We start from the raw sequence: 18951 nt of genomic DNA on the forward strand, positions 1-18951 counted from the left end.
GACTGTTCGTTGTAGACATCTTTATGTAGGGAGCTTAATGATACAACCAACAGCAAAAAAAAAAAAAAAAGATTTCACATTTTCCACATAATAAAAATTGAGTGTATTAGGAGGCAATTGTACTTTTTGCAAATAGCAATTTGATTAAAGAAATATTAACAGAAGTTTCATTTACATAAGATTGTTTGGCCCCAATAACAACTATGGGCCAGTGACATCAATTCTGCAAATTTTTGCAATTCACAAAATTTACTTGGATGTTGGGAAAACAAGCTTTACTGCACCCTTAAAAACAATATATTCATGCTGTAGTACCTAGCACCATGTTATCCTCTCTAGACAGGGTTGTTATTTTTTTCTTGACTTAAACAACAGAAGCACACGGGATTCATTTCTTCTTGGCACAACTCCACGATGAAAGAAATGTCCCCCTCTGCAAACTGAATGTCACCACTCCTTCCTGCGCTTGTTTTGACTGTCTTGTGAGGAGAAACGCTGCTGTTGGAAATGTAGAGACTGGCATGTGTAGTGACGGAGAAGCAGTTCGGGTACAGGTCTGAACACTGACGTCTCGTGACTCCCAAAAAGTCTGGAGACATTCATCCAGCTCAAAGATACAATTCATCAACCTTTATGTTGCTCCGATGAGCAGGTTTTTTTTGCCCATGCTGAAGACAAACTGGTGAAATGATGAGTGCTGCTGTTCATGAACGTAGTTCAGTAGGCTTGGGCTGTCGTGCAGCAGGTTGTTTCAGAGCCAAGTCCGAGCGACATATCTAAGAAGCCCTCCGTGTCGGAAAAATATAACTTCCATCTCAGTGTCAAACAGTGCAGTAACGAAGAAGGACTTTCCTTGGCTAGTCTGCAAGACAACAGAGAAACAACTCCTTTACTACATTGTTCATCAAAGTGCCTTTATTAACATGAAACTGCACTGGATTAAGGATATTTTACAGTATCACTCCGCCATAATAAGTGCTTACATATTGTTTTGGTATGAAACTATGTAATAATTTAAGCTTAGCTATAAAAGACAGAATAAATTGGGTGACTGTTTAATGGTTGAGTTAGTGAATACACATTTCCCTAATCAAAGAATACACACTTTTAAATTGCATTAATCTGTATGTTTTTACATTAACGTTGAATAAAATGTGTAATGTGAAAGTGGTCACTCTCACTGATGAAGCCACAGAGCACTATCACCCAAATGTCCAGCTTTACAGAGCTTTTCAGCCTCTTTAACAAAACTGTTTAGGTTTTAAAGCACATTTATTGTATGCTATCACCCAGCAATACGCCAGAATGACTAAGTTAGCCACTAGCTGGTGATGGCAGTCAAACACCTGGCAGCTACATATTTTTCCTCAAGAGTTGCTGTAGACCAAAATACGACAGCAGATGGGATGATTAAGTTGCTTTGTGTCTGATGAGTGTGTATATAAATAATTGTTTGCTATAACAGCTTTATAATGGCGATAATGTCATGCCTTTTTTTTTTGGCCCCATCAAACATTGTATTTTAGTTATATAATTCTTTGGTGTTGACGATAGATCTTTCCACATAGAACATAGATCAATTAATTTTATTTCACCAGGATAATCCACTCAGTATCAGTATATACATTATAAACAAACAGTTAAACAAAAAGACATGTTTCTGATAGTTTGATGAATCAATTAATCTTAGTTTTAGTATCACAGCTCAGGAATGACGGCTTGTTGCCTACCTTGACAGTGAGCTGCTGCCTCGGACTCAGGCTGTCTGGCGCGGTGATGGTGAACCTCTCCTTCCCACTGAGCTCAAGTGAGTCTGCGTTCTGGCCGGGCAGGAACTGGAGCGGCATGATGCCCATTCCCACCAGCTGGTTCTTGTGCAGCTTCTCAAAGCTCTCAGCGATGACCGCACGTACCCCCTGTCAACCCGCAGAGAAGCAGGTAAGCGGCAAAAACAACAAGCGAGGCGAGAATATTTCTAGGGCTGACCCCATATAGTCGAAGATTCAATGCTTCGATGGGCGGAGCCTGATTAGACTGTCAATCTCACAGTCTAGGCTTCGCAGTGAAACAAGGATCATGCCATTTTGGGGATATGAAGGTGCTCAACATCTGATTTTACATAGAAATACCAGTTTTCTCCCACTAAGTTAATGTACAGTCTATTACAATATACATATCAGTGTTTAATGCTGTAAATAAACATATAAAATGAATAAAACTTTCAATAAATGTTTTTAAAGTGCGGGAATAAATCCAAAATTGTAATCCTAACACTGGTGCGCATATGTAGGCGTAGTGTGTGTGTAGTGGCAGAAGAGGAACACTTGCTGAAGAGACGGAGCCCCGGCTTCACTGGTGTTGTGCCGAGTTGTCCGCATCTTGCAGGACTTTCGGATAATTTATCACCGTTAATGAACCACACAAAGGATATATATAGTTTTTAAATAATAACTACTAACTTTCAAATTAGCTTAGTACGCTAACTAATTGTCTGTGAGTAGCATAGTGTTTAGCTTAGCTATGGACTGTTGTCAAACAGTGGTGCTCCAGCTGTGTAAAGTTTTTAGATTATATTTAATGACTAAGAGAAAGTGGTGAAGGTTATTGCCTGTTTATGTCGCAATAACTGTTAAGGAAACAGTTATATCATTCAGAAAACTCACAAACAGCAAGGATCAGTCTCTGACCAATGATGCACTGTGCGTTGCGTGGAAAAAAAGTTAACGACAATTCAACTCTGGCAGTGGGCGGGCGTTTGTGCGACTGCGACCGTTTCGGGGGACTGCCTCATTACTGAGCCTGTCAATCGCTTCCCGTCTGAAATGGCCTTTATTGTGAAATGAAGAAAGGGAAACTGACTTGTTGCCTATCATGTCGCTTTGTCAGTGGAAAGCATAGTGTGTGCGCTGCAGTTTACCAGCAGGTATGGTCCTTTGGCTACCCAGTCCCTGGAGTTTCCAGAGCCGTAGTCCTTGCCTGCCAGGATGATGAGGGGAATGCCGTCTCTCTGATAGCGTTCAGCTGCCTCGAAGACATCCAGCTGACCAGACAAACAGGAAGAGGACATGTGGACATGTTTTTTGCAGCAGGTCTGACAAGGCAGCTAGTCTGATCTGAACCTGCTGCAACGGACAATGCTAGAAACACATGATGCTACAGCTGAGCATCGTTAACAGCCAGCTTGTGCCCGTTGTTTGTATTAGTAGATAGAACTACACAAATAAATCTGCCTTACTGGTCTTAATATACTTACTGTCTGGCCTGAAGGAATGTGCAAAGTTTTAGGCCCTGGTTTGCCGATAAATCGATTTTGGAGCTTGATGCTGGCGAACGTGCCTCTGGTCATCACTGCGTCGTTCCCTCTGCGAGCACCGTATGAGTTGAACTCCCGCGGTGTCAGGCTGAGGGAAAGATTCAAAGTAAGGGGTGAATAAATTTTAATTTATGCAGTGATAAATGCACAGCGACAGTGTCCAGGGATATTCAGACAACAGAATCTATCTGTTGTTCACGATGTTGTTCGATTTTGAAACAACATTTAATTGTGATTTCTTTGACTAATGTTATTAAAATAAATTATGGTATGATTTTTGCAGGGATCTGTACTAAACAAAGATGTTTTCTGAAGTCTCTCGATTATGATGTGTAAGCCATATTTAATACAATTTGTTTAGCCCTAACAACTGTTCATTAATTAATTCATATTTCTAGGCAAATTTTGGATTGGCATCATCTTTGCCAACCTTGCCATAAATGTTTAAATAAATTAGAAACTTTACTATTCCAACCAGTAGGACAAGCTTCAGCCAGGTCGCAGCCAATATAACTAGTCTTGCTTGATTTAGGATGGTGATGAGGACACTGTGTCTGCACCATGCTCTCTCACCACCATATTATTCAGATATATTGTGAACATGTACTCATTCTGTAAAATACTGGTGTTTATTATAAACAGGCCCTATTGGTGGAACACAAAAATTGACAAAAGGTACTAATAAAGTTAGTAAATGTGGTCTTCCTTGTGTCTTAGAGGAAACTGACCGTTTGCTGAGCAGGTACTTGGCAGCGGCGCTGACCCTGGCAATGCTGCCCGCTGGTGAGATGTGGTCTGTGGTCACTTTGTCCCCAAGGAACAGTAATACATGAGCGTTCTCTATCGACTGAGGAGGTGGCACCTCTTTACTCTGAGACAAAAGATAAGCAGAGGAGGCACTTACTGTCTAAGCTGCTGCTGTTTTGTAGTTCAATATGTGCAATCGGGAGACACAGCAAAACAATGATTGCCACAAAGGTCGGAAGACTTACCAACTTGCTGAAGAAAGAAGGAGAACGGATATACGTGGACTTGTGATCCCAGGGGAAAACCACAGAATCTGGACATTCAATGTTGTTCCAAAATGTGTTACCTTGCTGAAGAGAGAGCGCAAAGTGGGAACAAAAAACAATTACATCATTAATTCTCTTAACTTAAGTCAGACAAACATTAACAAAATAAATAAGCTAATTAAGATTGTTTCCTCACCTCCATCCTTCCCCTGAGATCCTTAAAAATGGAGGAGATGACTGTGTCTTCTTCAGTCAGTTGGACCTCCTCCCTGGACGGCCAGATGTCACGGAGATACACCTCCTTCCCTTCAGAAGTCACACCTGCACCAAAAACACGATGCTCAATGTTAGCACTGTAAAAAAAAAAGTATCATTGCTAAAACACAGCTCATGTATCAACATCTACACAGTCTGAAAAAGTAGAAAATAAACTGCAGCTTACACCTTAAATTAATGTCACATCTTCTGTTTAACTGTTAGTTTCACTGCAATACTTTTTATACCTAATTGGGGGTTTAGACCTTAAATTACCCGCACTGCTCCTTTACATGTCTGCACAAGACTGTGAATCACGAAATGTTCACTCGCTGTAATCCGCCAAAGTCCTAAAATCCCCTGATGTACCTCAGGTTTTAGAGGAGCAGCTTAAGAGAGCTCCTGGCATGGGCCTTCCTTACCAAGAGGCTCTTTCTCAAAGTCGATTCCCACAGTGCCTGCAAGAGCATAAGCAATCACCAGCGGAGGAGAGGCCAGGTAGTTGGCACGCACGCAGTCACACAGGCGGCCTTCAAAGTGCCTGTTGCCAGATAGCACACCGCAGGCCACCATGTCCCCCTAAAACACAGTAAATCATCCAGATTTAATTGTTGTGAGCTGAAGAACATCTGCAAAAACAGCTTAATCATTATGAATCACGAGCATTATGAAGATCTTACTTGTTTGACTGCATCCACGACAGCTTCTGGTAGCGGAGCCGTGTTCCCTACACAGGTGGCACAGCCGTAACCAATCACCTCAAACCTGTGGTGTGAAGGAAAACACGGTGTTGTGTAAAGGAATAAATCACTCCGATTTCTGTCTGTGTGTGACACCACTTTCACACACAACCCATAATTATGACACAAGAAAGTTAATACATGTTCAACCGCATTTTACCTCACAGTCCACACTATTGTCATTAAAATAAAGCACAAAGGTCTAAATTTGCAGCTCTGCACACATTACTACTCAACCATGAAGTTCCTTATTTTCTCTTCTGTTACTTCCTTCTAATAACAAATTATGCGCAATGTATTTCTGAACATATGAGACTTTTGCACCAGCTGTACATAAGATCAAACTTCACACATCAATAACTTAAAACAGGTGGCATCACATAAACTAGTTCTTAAATATATACACAATATATGCCAGGTGCTAACTGAAACAACTGACAAAACCAACATTAGCTTGTTAGTATATGACCACTTTACCTTTAACAGTAGTAATAATATAAACTGGGAAGGTTTTAAATAAAGTAAGACAATATACATATATATTAAAGCAAGAGCAGTATCCTAAATAACAAAATAACATTGGTTAGGTTGTGTAATCCAATATTTATTTCTCACTCTAATATGTATGAATACTACCAACTCAGAAACACATATTTCTCCATGTGTGATGACAGAATTATAACAAAGTATTACCTTCATTTACAACAGATTGGCAGTGAAGTTTTTAGTGTTCTGCCCCTAAAAGTTACAGCTTGTGATGCTACACTGATTCCCAGTTTACATAGTTTGCTTTTGAGTGGATGGCACTATAGATGTTTCCTTATTGTTGTTCCTTACACATTACTCAAGTCTTTACTAGTTAAGACATTCCTTAAGTTTAAATGGTGCAACCCAACTTAGTAAAACACAAGTTTGAAACTGGCCAGTAGTTACTAAAAACTTAGGGAGGACTTTATACACACACACTTAATGTTGGATTTTATAGCTGGTACTCAATCCAGAAGAACATAATTTATGGTTTAGAGGGTTATAAGCATCTACTGTTGGACTAAAATAACCTACACTGAATTTCCAGTTTGTTAGTTACGCCCAGCTGAAACTAACTGTATAATAGCAGTCCTGCAACAAGGTTGGAGAAATTAGCAAGAGACAGCTAGATTTTTATCATTTCAACAAATACAACAAAAAATGCTTTTGAAATAAATTACCTACCCCATGTTTAACTCTTTCAAAACCAAAGCTGAGTAATGCTAGACCTTTGGTCAAACTTTAATCAAGTGCAGTACAGTGTTGTCACTCTGTGCACAGGCTTACCCAAGCTGGCTAAAGTAAGGCAGGACTCCACTGGTGTTGAGGTAGTGAGTGACCATGCCACTTCCAGGAGCCAGACTGGTCCGAATGTAAGGCTTGACAACAAGCCCCGCCTCCACAGCCTTTTTGGCCAGTAGACCTGTCAGTCACAAAAACAGCTGGGTTATGGCCTGTTATAAGAAGCCACACACAGTTTCACAAAGCAGCATATGTGTTTTTTTGTCCGTAACAGAGAAGAGAAAATAAGCAACTAAGACTCAACTGATAGACTGACTCATTTATAGATAAGATTGGGGGATGTTTTCTGAGCACAGTTTCATCTTTTCACTCAATCGTTTACCTGCAGTAAGCATGACAGATGGGTTGCAGTTGTTGGTGCAGCTGATAACAGCAGCGATGACCACCGAGCCGTGTTCCAGCTGATACTCCTGACCACCGTGCAGGAAAGGAACCCGGATGTCCTGCTTCTCCTTAGAGATGTGGAAGCCTTTGAAGCCAACCTGCAGGGAAGCCAAGGAAAATAAAATGCTTGTTAGATAACACTCATCTATGAGGTAACGAAAATATGCTTGCAAGGCATTACCAGCATAACCCTCACCCTAAGCCAAAATATCTGATGGAGTCTAGTACAGTCTGAAGACTGGCAGAGTAAAGACGTAGACATTAATTTGAAAGTTTTAGTTACCTTCTCATCAAGACAACTCTGGAAGTCTTCTTTCATGCTGCTGACTGCCACTCTGTCCTGAGGCCTCTTCGGCCCACTCACACAAGGCACCATGGAACTCAGGTTGATCTCAATCACCTGCACAAATGAATGGCTTTAATTTCACTTTATTATGAACATCAATTTCTCTACTGCTGCACCCTTGGCAAATTTTTTGCAAATATGGCTCTCATTAGGCTCTTCCTATCATCATTACACATCTCTTCTCTCTTCTCAATCAAGCAAACTGAAACCAGTGAAGTTGCAGTTTACATCCATGTCTATTCAGACTCATCTAATGTATGTAGCAAATACTTGGAAGGAACTAAATAAAAAATGTATAAAGTTGATTTTTTGGCTAAATTTACATTTACATTACATTTAGCTGACACTTACAATTGCTACATATGTCAGAGGTCGCACACCTCTGAAGCAAGTAGGGGTTAAGTGTCTTGCTCAGGGACACATTGGTTTGTCACAGTGGGGAATTGAACCCGGGTCTACCACACCTAAGGAATGTGTCTTATCCACTGCTCAGTCACCACAGCTTTAGATTTAGATGACGCTTTTATCCAAAATGACTTGATTTAAGTAGTCACTATATTGGTGATGCATATGTATGATTCAAGGGAACACATTGTTGAACTGATTAATGAAGGATTATCACAGATGTACTAGCTACACACGTACTTCATTACTATTTTTAAGATAGATTAGCTACACAAAATGTGGTGCTTTAGTTTTGTTTTTTCATCTTTAGATGAGAAGCCTCTCTATGAGGTGAAACTACTGCTAAAAACTACTAAAGGAAAAAAACTTGCACTATGATGAACGTAAAATTATAAATATACTATACATCTACCTATATCGCCAGGCACTGCCCTGTTGAGCATTCACTGTACGGTTAGAGACTGAAGACAAGAAACATTACCTCAGAATACTGGGGGTCTTCTGAGGGGTCTTCATAGCTTCGGAAGAGTTTTACAGCCTTCATGTATGACTCCAGTAATTCAAGTTTTTCTTGGGCAAAATCTGGAAGGAAAATTATGAAATGCTAGTTAACAACCAAAACAATGCCAGGACAGAACGTGGTGATTGTATTGTTAACAGTTATAACTACTATTTCTGAACATAGCAGTAAACACTCAGTAAATTCAGATTGAAAATGTAGAAATAAATCCAAGAATAACTTAGCGGACTAGATAAACTGCTGTACCAATTTGCGATGTTATGCAAAACTCTCAATAGAGAGTATCGCTTGGGGGACTCACTTGTCTTTTTAAAGTGCTTGAGTGTGACTTGGTCGACAGGAAAGAAGCTGACAGTAGCGTTGTACTCGGGGCACATGTTGGCGATGGTGGTTCGGTCAGGAGCTGATAGCTGGGAGACACCAGGTCCAAAAAACTCTACAAATTTTCCAGCGATGCCAGCTTGCCGCAAGTGCTGGAAAATCAATGCACACGATACATTAGTACACACTGAAAGGCAAGATTAAGTGTTTTTTCCTGTAAATGACATGAAGTCCTAATAACAGATGACGGAGAGAGCAGAGCAGTGTTACCTTTGTGATACCGAGGACGACGTCTATGGAGGTGGTCAGGGGGTTGATGGAGCCCACCAGTTTACAGCCCACCACCTGCGGAAGGGTCAAAGACACTGGCTGGCCCAGCATCACGGCTTCTGACTCGATTCCACCAACACCTGGTGGAGGAAAGCACCATGGACAAATAAAAAGATTAACTATCAAAAACAGTTGTAAGTTACAGTTCTTGAGAAAGCTGCCAGTTTGACAAAGTTTACAACAAATACGTCAACAGCTGGTAAGAACTTTAAAGTTTAACAATGGTTTACCCCAGCCCAGGATGCCCAGGCCATTTATCATGGTGGTGTGTGAATCAGTTCCCACCACACTGTCAGGGTAGATGAAACCGTCGCTGACCTGGACCACTCTGGACAGATACTCCAGATTCACCTGGTGGACTGTGCCAACGTCCGGAGGAACCACGTTCACATTCTTAAATGCTTTTGAACACCACTGTTTGGTTGACAGACAGGAAAAGAGCAATAATTACACAATAACATTTAACTTTGTGCCTCACTCTAGGTACAAACAGTTTTTGTTATGTTCTTTAAAATGGACAGATATAAAGTTCTTTTAATTTTCACTGAAAGCAGCTGAACATTTCCATGAGCCAAAATGTTGACTTTTTTTGTTTGACTAATAAAAGCTATAAACTACTTATTTCTGTTATAAAAAGTGTAAAACAATACATTCTGCATAAAGTATTGCTTTTGATATGAAGACAGCAATAAATACATTCAGAATCTCCACAAACAACACAGAGGAATAGTCTGACATTTTGGGAAATACACTGGCCAATGTGAAGCTATAGCCAGCAGCCAGCTAACTTTGCTAAGGACTAGAGACTCCAAGAAGTTTCAAGGAATTGTCGCTCAGATTGTCTGATATGACATAACAAAAACATATTTGCTCTTTGCTGCACCTTAAAGAACTGAAGCCTCTCCTTGTTTCTGATCAGTTCCATTTCCTGATTCTTCAGAGCCGTTTCAGTTCTGCAAAAAGAAAACAGCAAAAGTAAACATGCTCACGGGGAACTCCGTCAGTCAGTGATAATATGTCAACTCATGGGACTTGCACGTGCCCTCTATCAAAAGGGCTGAAACAAAGCAATGAAGTGTCACTGATTTCCCTGCGATTCATCAAATTCTAGTGAGAGATCAGCAATATTGTATGTTACAACTCACTCAGACACAGGCTGCAGGTGGAAAGGGCAGAGGAGAGGTGTATTCTCAATCTGCTGGACAGAGGCAGGAGGACGACCTGAGGAGGCTGGAGGGTCACTGCAGACAGCTTTGCTACAGGAGCCCCGCTGGCTGCCACACTGTGAGCCTCCTCTGGACAGAGGCCTGGAGGGTGTGAAACGGGAAGGACCCTGGCTTTGGTTTGGGCCATCCCCTCCACCTGGGTTTGGAGCATTCTGTATGGCACTGTGAAAAAAAAAAAAAGAAATGTTATTACACAATTTATTATTAAGTCAAATGTGTTTTTTGCTTTTAGCTCTTTGTTCTCACTTGCTATAGCCACCGTCAATACAAAAAGGGAGAATATAAATGCAAACATACCATTTGCTATAATCTATCTGTAATGAGTGGTCTACGATGAGGTCTGTGGGGCATTTAGGGTTTATCAGGCCAGGGTCAATGCCATGTTTTGCCACGGCATCCCTCATGGCTGCCAGGTCCACCATGGCAGGAATCCCACTGTCAAAGGAATCCAGGAGAAGAAAAACAATGAAACCTAAACTTCCTTCAGGTGTTTATAGGAATATTCTACTTGTGTTCCTCAAAGTAGATTTTCATTTGATCATAGCTTAAAACTTGATTTTTAAAACTTGTCAAGGAACACAAAGAAAGATCATGATGAGGCAAGATTGAATAAGCTAGCTCTTGGTGGGGTTTACCCAGATCCTTGTGAAACTCACGTGAAGTCCTGGAGAAGGACTCGCGCTGGAGAAAATGGCACCTCTGCTTTATTCTGCTGCTGCTGCCAATCCAGAATGTTCTGGACGTCTTCCTCTTTAGTGTAATGGCCATCACAGTTACGAATTGCTGCCTCCAGTAAGACACGGATGGACAGAGGCAGCTTGTCTACACAAAGCAAACAAAAAAAGGAGGCTTAATTTCCCATGGTAAACAATGTGTAATTAAATCTAATTGTTTACTAACCGTTCACAGCCCTGGTTACACATCCAATCGCATGTGCACTGAGAACTTGTGGCAAACCAGTACAGGCTCTCAAAGTTTAATTAAATAATTTTTTACATAAGTTTACATATTTAGAAATTGCTGCCAAAGGTCTGCTGCAAAAGGTCTCCAAAGAGGGACATATGTGCTTAAAATCAGTGTGCCCTTTCAGAGAACCTCAACTCACCATATCGTGGATCATTTAATTTCTGTGGATTGAAGAACTTGATCTCGCCATCTTTCAGTGGGTCGATTAGATGGCTATACGGGTGCTCTGCGGAGGGAAGACAAACATTTATCAGTACATCTATAATTCCAGCGTTTGTGTCACAAATCCAGGACAATGCAGAGATGTGATCAAAATTCTAATTTTTTTATTTGCCTCAGCATGTCTGCTTGCAGGTTGGCGTGAAAGTTAAAAAATTAAGCTTAGAGGTGTAAACAAATGGTCAGCTACTAAGGGTGCTCCGATCGATCGGTTACCGATCATAATCAGCCGATAATGGCTTTAACTAGTTTGATCGGTGGTCGCTAAAAAGGCCGATAAGAAAAGACGATCAGATGATGCAATACTCACCAGACAAATTTTCAACGGCAGCTAAAATGTTTCACTGCGCTGTCTGTTTTCAAAGCTAGCTAGCACCAAAGTCCTTCTCAGACAAGAAGGGATTAATGCGCCCACATTATAATTTACTATTAGAGTTGAGCAGCAATCAGACAAGTGGAGCAACAAGCAGGAGCGATCATGTCAAACTGTCGCAGCTGTGCTCATCTCACTCACATGCAACCGGAGTTTAACAGACACATCAGGCAGAGAGAGACTGATCCTTCAGTGCGAGTTTCCTAATGCCACTCAATCAGCTGACTGCATCACTCTCTCTGTTTTCCTACAGTTCCACTTCGTTGTCGGTCAATGCAAAAAAAAAAAAAAAAGACAAAAGCCTGGTGTGGTTCTTGGTCTGTATTACTTTCTTCTTTCGCTAAATCGTCTGCTACTGCGGAGTAGACCATATGCTTCGTTTTTATATTGGCACGCGCATGCCCAGTGTAATATAGACAGAGATCAACTCTGAAACGCTGCTGTGGACGGAGAAGATCGTTTTCGTTATAAAACTGTTTTAAAAACGTAGCAGTGTGGATGTAGCCCAACATTACCCCACTCCTCTCTCTACTCCGCTCATGTCAACCCTCTCGTTTCCCCGAGATTCTCCCGTATTTTTCCGCTCTCACCCGTTAAATGTTTCCCCGTAAATCTCCCGTATTTTTAACCTTTATAAAGTCAAATAAAAACCTTCTGTCCGTATTTAAAGTGTTTGCTATTCTCTCCTCTGGTAAAGTCAGTGGCAGCATGTAAGATATGTAGACTGTGCTTCCTGCACAAAGATTAAAAACAAAAACAATCCACTGAAATGATATAAAGCCTATAGCCTACTAATGGCAAACCATATGAAATTATATAAATATAGTAGCCTATGTAATATTAACAATTAACTGTATAACGTGGAATTTACATTGTAGCCTATTTTTATTTTTTAGGAACTCTGTAGCCCTTCTCCCTCTCTCCACTCCTCTTTCTCCCCCCTAAAACCCACAGAACCTGCCTGAGCTTTCCAGAACAAAAAGCAGCTACTTCAGAGTTCATCTTCGACTCATGATGCCTGTGCTCCTTTATCTCCTAAATATTTTGGCTACAGACTTTTTTGTTGCAGTTTTTATGTTTATGTTATATTTTTAATTTATTATTGTAGTAAATTTATAAAGATGCTGTTTGTTCTGTTTCTGTAGTTTATTCCACAGGAAAGCTATATTTGTAAAGCTATAAGATGTTCACAGTAACCAGTCAAAGGCTGCTATTGTTTAAGTCTCTTACACAGATTGAGTGGAATTTGTTGCCCATGTTTCCTGGCAATAAAATAAACAGGTGTCATTTCATGATACTTAATAATAATAATAATCCTTATTTGTAGAGCACTTTTCAAAAACAAGTTACAAAGTGCTTTAACAAGTGTAAAGAATAATACAAAAAAAAAGAGCATGAAAAATTAATATAAAATTAGTAAAATACAATAAAATAAAAGGGATAAAATAAAGTCAAATAAGATCGGGAAAGGCTCTCCTATAAAAGTATGTTTTAAGAAGGGACTTAAAAGAGTTCACTGACTCAGCTGACCTGATTTCCTCGGGCAGGCTGTTCCAGAGCCTCGGGGCCCTGACAGCAAACGATCTGTCCCCTTTAGTTTTCAGTCGAGACTCTGCAACAGACAACAGACCTCTGCCCGAGGATCTCAAGGTACGTGCTGGTGTGTATGGGACTAAAAGTTCAGAAATATAACAAGGCGAGAGGCCCTGAAGAGCTTTAAAAGTGATCAGTAAAATTTTAAAGTCAATTCTAAAACATACTGAGAGCCAGTGTAATGAAGCTAAAATAGGAGTAATGTGGTCATATTTCTTTGTTCTGGTTAAAAGCCTGGCAGCTGAGTTCTGGACAGTCTGGAGTCGATCAATAGATTTTTGGGTTAAACAGGTGAAAAGGCTGTTGCAATAATCCAGGCGTGATGAGATGAAGGCGTGTAAAATGGTCTCGGTGTCCTTAAAAGTTAACATAGATCGAATTTTTGCTATATTTCTAAGTTGATAAAAACATGATTGAACAAGCTTTGTGGTGTGCTGCTCGAAATTTAAATTACTATCAAACCAAACACCAAGGTTCTTCGCCACAGGCTTAATGTGATTTACTAGGGAACCAGCAGATGGCAGTATTTGCTTTGCCATCTGCTGAGACCCGATGACCAGGATTTCTGTTTTGTCTGAGTTCAGCTGGAGGAAATTATTTGACATCCATTTTTTAACTTCACAAAGGCAGTTGTTAAGTGAACTCAGCATTCCAGGGTCTGTGGATCTGACGGGCAAGTACATTTGTGTGTCATCAGCATAAATATGAAAAGAAATGCCATGTTTATGGATAATATGTCCAAGGGGAAGCAGATACAAGGAAAACAAAATGGGTCCTAAGACCGACCCCTGAGGCACACCATATTTAACTGGACAGAATAAGGAGACATAGTTGTTTACAGACACGCAAAACTTCCTATTTGACAGGTTAACCAACCATTCTAGGGTAGTACCAGAGATCCCCACCCAGTGCCTCAGTCTGTCTAACATGTTGTTGTGATCAAAGCAGCGCTAAGGTCCAGGAGTACCAGGACTGAGCACATGCCTTCATCAGCAGACATTAAAAGGTCATTGGTTACTTTAAGCAGGGCAGTTTCAGTGCTGTGGTACTTCCTAAAACCAGACTGAAACTTTTCAAATAATTTGTTATTTTCCAGCACAGTGAGCAGCTGTTTGGACACAATTCTTTCTAGAATCTTTGCAATAAAAGGCAGTTTTGAAACTGGTCTAAAATTATGTGGGAGGGAGGGATCTAAACCAGGTTTCTTTAAAAGCGGGTTCACACAAGCCGTTTTAAAATAATCAGGGACACAACCAGTAGATAGGGAGCTGTTAAAAACAGAGATCAAATGGGGCCCAACAGAATCCATTACTTTCAGTAAAAATTTTGTAGGTATTACATCAAGTGGGCCGGAGGACACTCTCATTTGTGATACTGTTTTTAAAAGCTCAGACAAGTCGATGGGATAAAACTGGTTAAAACTCTCTTGTTGCTGGTGAGGAACACTTTGTTCATTAAAGATGCGAGAACACACGGAGCTTGGTGAGGCGGCATGAGTAACAGGCGAATCACAGCTAAAAACAATACATCTGTGGTCAGATATGGTCATGTCCACTAATTCCACAGAGGAAATGCTGACAGCCAGGGTAGAAACCAAGTCCAGTGTATGACCACGGTACTTTATCATCTGTTAACTTTAACACTTAATACATTGTTTTTTGGACCAGTTAAATAAATATACAGTATACTGTATAATGCTACATGATAAATAAAAGGCTCTAAATAGATCCAGTGATCGGTATCGGCCGATACTGCTTTCAGCAATCGGTGATCGGCCCAAAAAATCCTGTTCAGAGCACCTTTATCAGCTACCTTAGTAACAACATTTACCCAGCGGGGATTTCCTCTAAACAACGCAGTTCAGGCAAGGACGAGGCTTAAACCATCTCAAAAAAAATTCTGTGCCATTTGTGCATTTAATCCATCCATAGAATTGGCTTATTACATACCATGTTGCAGGTCATTCATGCCTACCAGTATTGCATTGCTAAACAAACAATGAGACAAAAATAACTCAACCTCTGCGTATGAGGATGCTGCACCTTATTACAATATGTAAGCACTCGGGTGATGTTTTAGTTGGTATCGTAGTTGTCTGTCTGTTCATCTGACGATTGCTGTTTGCCACACGATGAATTCCCAAGAGGGCTAATAAATAAATGTCAGTCTATTAGTGTTTATTAGCAGCTGAGCAATTGGTCTCAAAAACAACCAAACCTTGAATTAGAGTAAGTTCTAGAATAATGTAATGTAAAATGATTGACAGTGTATTTAGGAACAGAATGTAGAGAAAAGTGAAATGAAAAAAGATCTTTCTGGTCTCATGTGTTCCTTTGTGGCCTTTAAGTGTAGTAAAGTCTGCTCATACAGGATGTGGTTATCTTAACCAAACATGTTTCAGAACAAAGACTGCTGCAGTCCTGCAAAACATTTTTGTGTAAACTGTCCCATCTTTGGTTATGAGAGTTGGATTATTCTTTGTCAGACAGGTACTTTATGGCAATACAGACTCAAAAGGTGGTAGGTTTGGGCCAAAAGAAATCTAGGTTGTAGCTGTGAAATTCTCCTTTAAAACCAGGTTTGAAAAAGTTAAGCATTTGCTGAGTACCTAGACAAAATAATCGTTTGTGTCCTGGCACTACTTCTCATTGGTCTCACAACAGGACATCATGTTGTAACAGCTCTCAGGTTACTAGCTTTGAAACCAACACTTCTGTGATAGTTATGAAACTGAAACTGCCTAGAACGCAGTAAGAGTATTATTTTACATTGTCTTTTTTTAAAGCCTGCACTGTAATTTGGGTTTCCCAAATCCTAAAGGTGTATTTAATTTAGGTGAAAGGAAAAGGCAAGGAAAACATGTAAACACACATATCACAGAACTGGCTTACTCTGTCATTCCTAAACAATCTGATATTAAAGCAACGTGAATGATGCACTGGGGGTTTCCTATCTTCTTCATCTGCAGTATTTCCTCAAAACACATTTACTAGTGATGGGCCACTGCAGCATGAGTATTATCACTGCTGCTGAAGAAGAACAAGGCAAACAAACAAAATGCTGTAATTTACCTCAATTTACCTGAGCAAGCATAAACCAATTTTGAAACTCTGCTTTTAACATAGCCGAATACTAACAAACATGTGTTTGTGCTCTTGACTCCACTGCAACATATTTAGTAGTCAGATTGAAAATGTATGATACATTCATTTGAAAGAATAATCATCAAACATCCAAAGCCAAAAATGCTCATGCTTGCAACCAAATGATACAGTAAAAGCACATTTAACAGCCTCTTTTGGTCATATATCCACTGGCAGCTTGCAAATCCCTCCCGTTTTGCTACTTTCTCTTGCAACCTTAATTTTTCCATGTCTCACTGATGTGCTCACCACTTTTAAATATAACTGTATGCAAAAACTAAGAGCCATAACATAATGCAAAGCAGGCAGGATGTAAAACATCCACGAACACATATTATTGTAATGTGTAATGAAACACTGGCTGGTCACAAATGACAACCGGTTTTCCCGAAAAGGCAAGCTTCGTTAAAAGTCCCTATTAATGTTAGACCACTTAAAAGAAAAGCATTACATAAAGTACTCAATGTTACACTATAATCTGGGTGCTTTATCACACAATGTCATTGTCATGGTGGCCTAATTTATAATCCCACTTTCGACAGATTTGTTAACGTTAGCTGTTGAAAGAAAAAACAGCCCTTCTCGTCAAGTTGTACATTGTCCCTGCGGTTAATATAAATGTAAAGTCACACACGCTTACGATATTATAAGTGGTATTGAAAATGATCTGTGTTATCATCCTTATACATGTATATCCTCTCTGCATGTGTCCCGAAGACAGGGTACGGAAGACAGCTACAAAGCTAGCTAAGGTTCACCTCGTTATCGTGGAGCGCACTCTCGCCAACGTTATCTAACTACTTATCGTGCTACTGGCAGAACGTCTTGAGGAGACACGAAAAAGCGAGGTGATTAGCACACAATTTAAGCTCAGCTAGAAAGCATGTTAAAGTTGTGACATTTTAAGCAGAGTAAAGACACATCTAGCTTGCGGCATTAGCTAGTTTAGGCAGCTCTTGCTTAGTTGTAACAGCAAAAATTGCCAAGCTAGCTAATGTTAGCTTTTATGTCTCCAACAGTTTGACGCCGGAACACTTTATATACTGTTAATTAAAAGCAAACGACGGCCATTTTCAGGGGATGTGTGTTCTTTTTAATCGATCCCCGTGTTTAAGGGTAAACGGCTAATTAGGATGACAGCTTGCCATAAAAGGTTAGCAGAAGACACCTCTTTACCTTTGAGTGGGGACGTGAGCGCCATGATGACTTCTGAAATCAACACGACCCGTCCTCACGACTGCGCTGGCTACACCGCGCCGACCAATCACAACACAGACATATCTAGCCACGCCCATTCACTAATTACTGCCAAAATAAAAATAAAAACATTTTAAAAACAACGAGCTGAAGCCATTTTAACATCGTGAACGGGCACATATATTGCTACCACACTAAGGAGCATTAAAATTAAATTCGTGACATTGGAAACGGTTGGATATAAAAAGGTAAAGGAAATATAACTCAAGATCATCTTATTGGCTTTCATTGGAGCTTTCAGCTGCATCCTACAGTCTTCATCAGATGGATCACTTGTCATGTCATGTAGACTCGTCACGTCACTGAATTTACATATTTACTATCAGGGGAGGGGGGTCACTGAGCTCACTCCATTCCCAGACTGTATTTATTGGGTTTTTTTATATGTTAACATATTTTAATATAGTGTGAATTTCATTTCGTTATGCAGCCTTGTGCTGTATAATGACTAATAAACAACCTTGTACCTTGTACCTTGGATGAAGACCAGGGAAAAAGCTTGTAAGTGGACATTACCTAGGTATTTGTTTGTATTTATGGCCAATAAAAATAATAATGATAAGAATAACTTATCAGAAATATCTGTATTGGGTGAATGTTCGGGGTTGTGTCCTTGTAGGATATATCTCTCTATATATATAAATAAAGGTCCTCCTACATATTGTTTTATTTTAATTTATACATTACCATATTTTAATTAATTATCTGTTAAGATCTGTGTGTAGCATGAAGGGACTACACAGTTTCTTTTTGTTATACAACCATGTGATATTAAACTATGTTGTACCTTGTTGTACCATAATGTTAGATATATAAATGAAATGTGCATTAATGATTTACAGAAACAGTGATGCTGACAATGTAAAAAGTGAGAGTTAAAACAGTGGGCTATATAAAACACAAAATGAATCTAGGTAAAAACTACAAGGCATGCATGAAAACTGTTGTATTTTTATTATAAATGGTATAAATGGTATTAAATACATGTGTATCTGAGCAGACTCTCCAAACTATGCATTGTATTAGCTGATGTATCCTGTTTCCTCTTCTTGTGGGTCTTAGGGTCAGACCCACCTCCACTTCCATCTCCACACATATAACAATAGTGTATTCTACCCTACAGCACTTCTAAAGTAATAAGGCTGAAATATGACACCGATCAATAAGACATCATTCTAATATTAGCAAAAAATTGTACATGCATACAGCAATTACACA

At 39.9% G+C, this 18951-nt stretch overlaps 1 protein-coding gene across 1 annotated transcript; it reads right to left on the reverse strand.

The window, feature by feature from the left end:
* On the reverse strand, nt 1-17725 carry ireb2 (iron-responsive element binding protein 2). Its single transcript, XM_038706055.1, has 22 exons — nt 17653-17725; nt 11288-11374; nt 10839-11004; nt 10480-10617; nt 10102-10344; nt 9840-9909; nt 9187-9370; nt 8897-9036; nt 8607-8778; nt 8267-8367; nt 7318-7434; nt 6973-7132; nt 6636-6771; nt 5262-5346; nt 5004-5160; nt 4523-4647; nt 4306-4410; nt 4042-4184; nt 3254-3401; nt 2918-3040; nt 1731-1916; nt 1-862 (listed from the first exon to the last, which is right to left on the reverse strand). Exons 1-22 carry the CDS (start codon nt 17675-17677, stop codon nt 752-754), a joined length of 2922 nt encoding a protein of 973 aa, XP_038561983.1. The 5' UTR covers nt 17678-17725; the 3' UTR covers nt 1-751.
* Nucleotides 17726-18951: the final 1226 nt, after the last annotated feature.

The sequence above is a fragment of the Micropterus salmoides genome, unplaced genomic scaffold, assembly GCF_014851395.1.
Source record: "Micropterus salmoides isolate LMB-PRFRI ecotype aquatic unplaced genomic scaffold, ASM1485139v1 Ms_hic_scaffold_8, whole genome shotgun sequence".
NCBI classification, from domain to species: Eukaryota; Metazoa; Chordata; class Actinopteri; order Centrarchiformes; family Centrarchidae; genus Micropterus; species Micropterus salmoides.

Coding starts and splice junctions, on each gene's coding strand:
- ireb2 (XM_038706055.1), bottom strand. CDS start 17,677: ATGGCGCTCACGTCCCCACTCAAAG. Junction 9,910..10,101: donor CACCTGCAGCCTGTGTCTGA/GTGAGTTGTAAC, acceptor TTCTTTTTGCAG/AACTGAAACGGCTCTGAAGA. Junction 8,368..8,606: donor CAAGCACTTTAAAAAGACAA/GTGAGTCCCCCA, acceptor TTTTCCTTCCAG/ATTTTGCCCAAGAAAAACTT.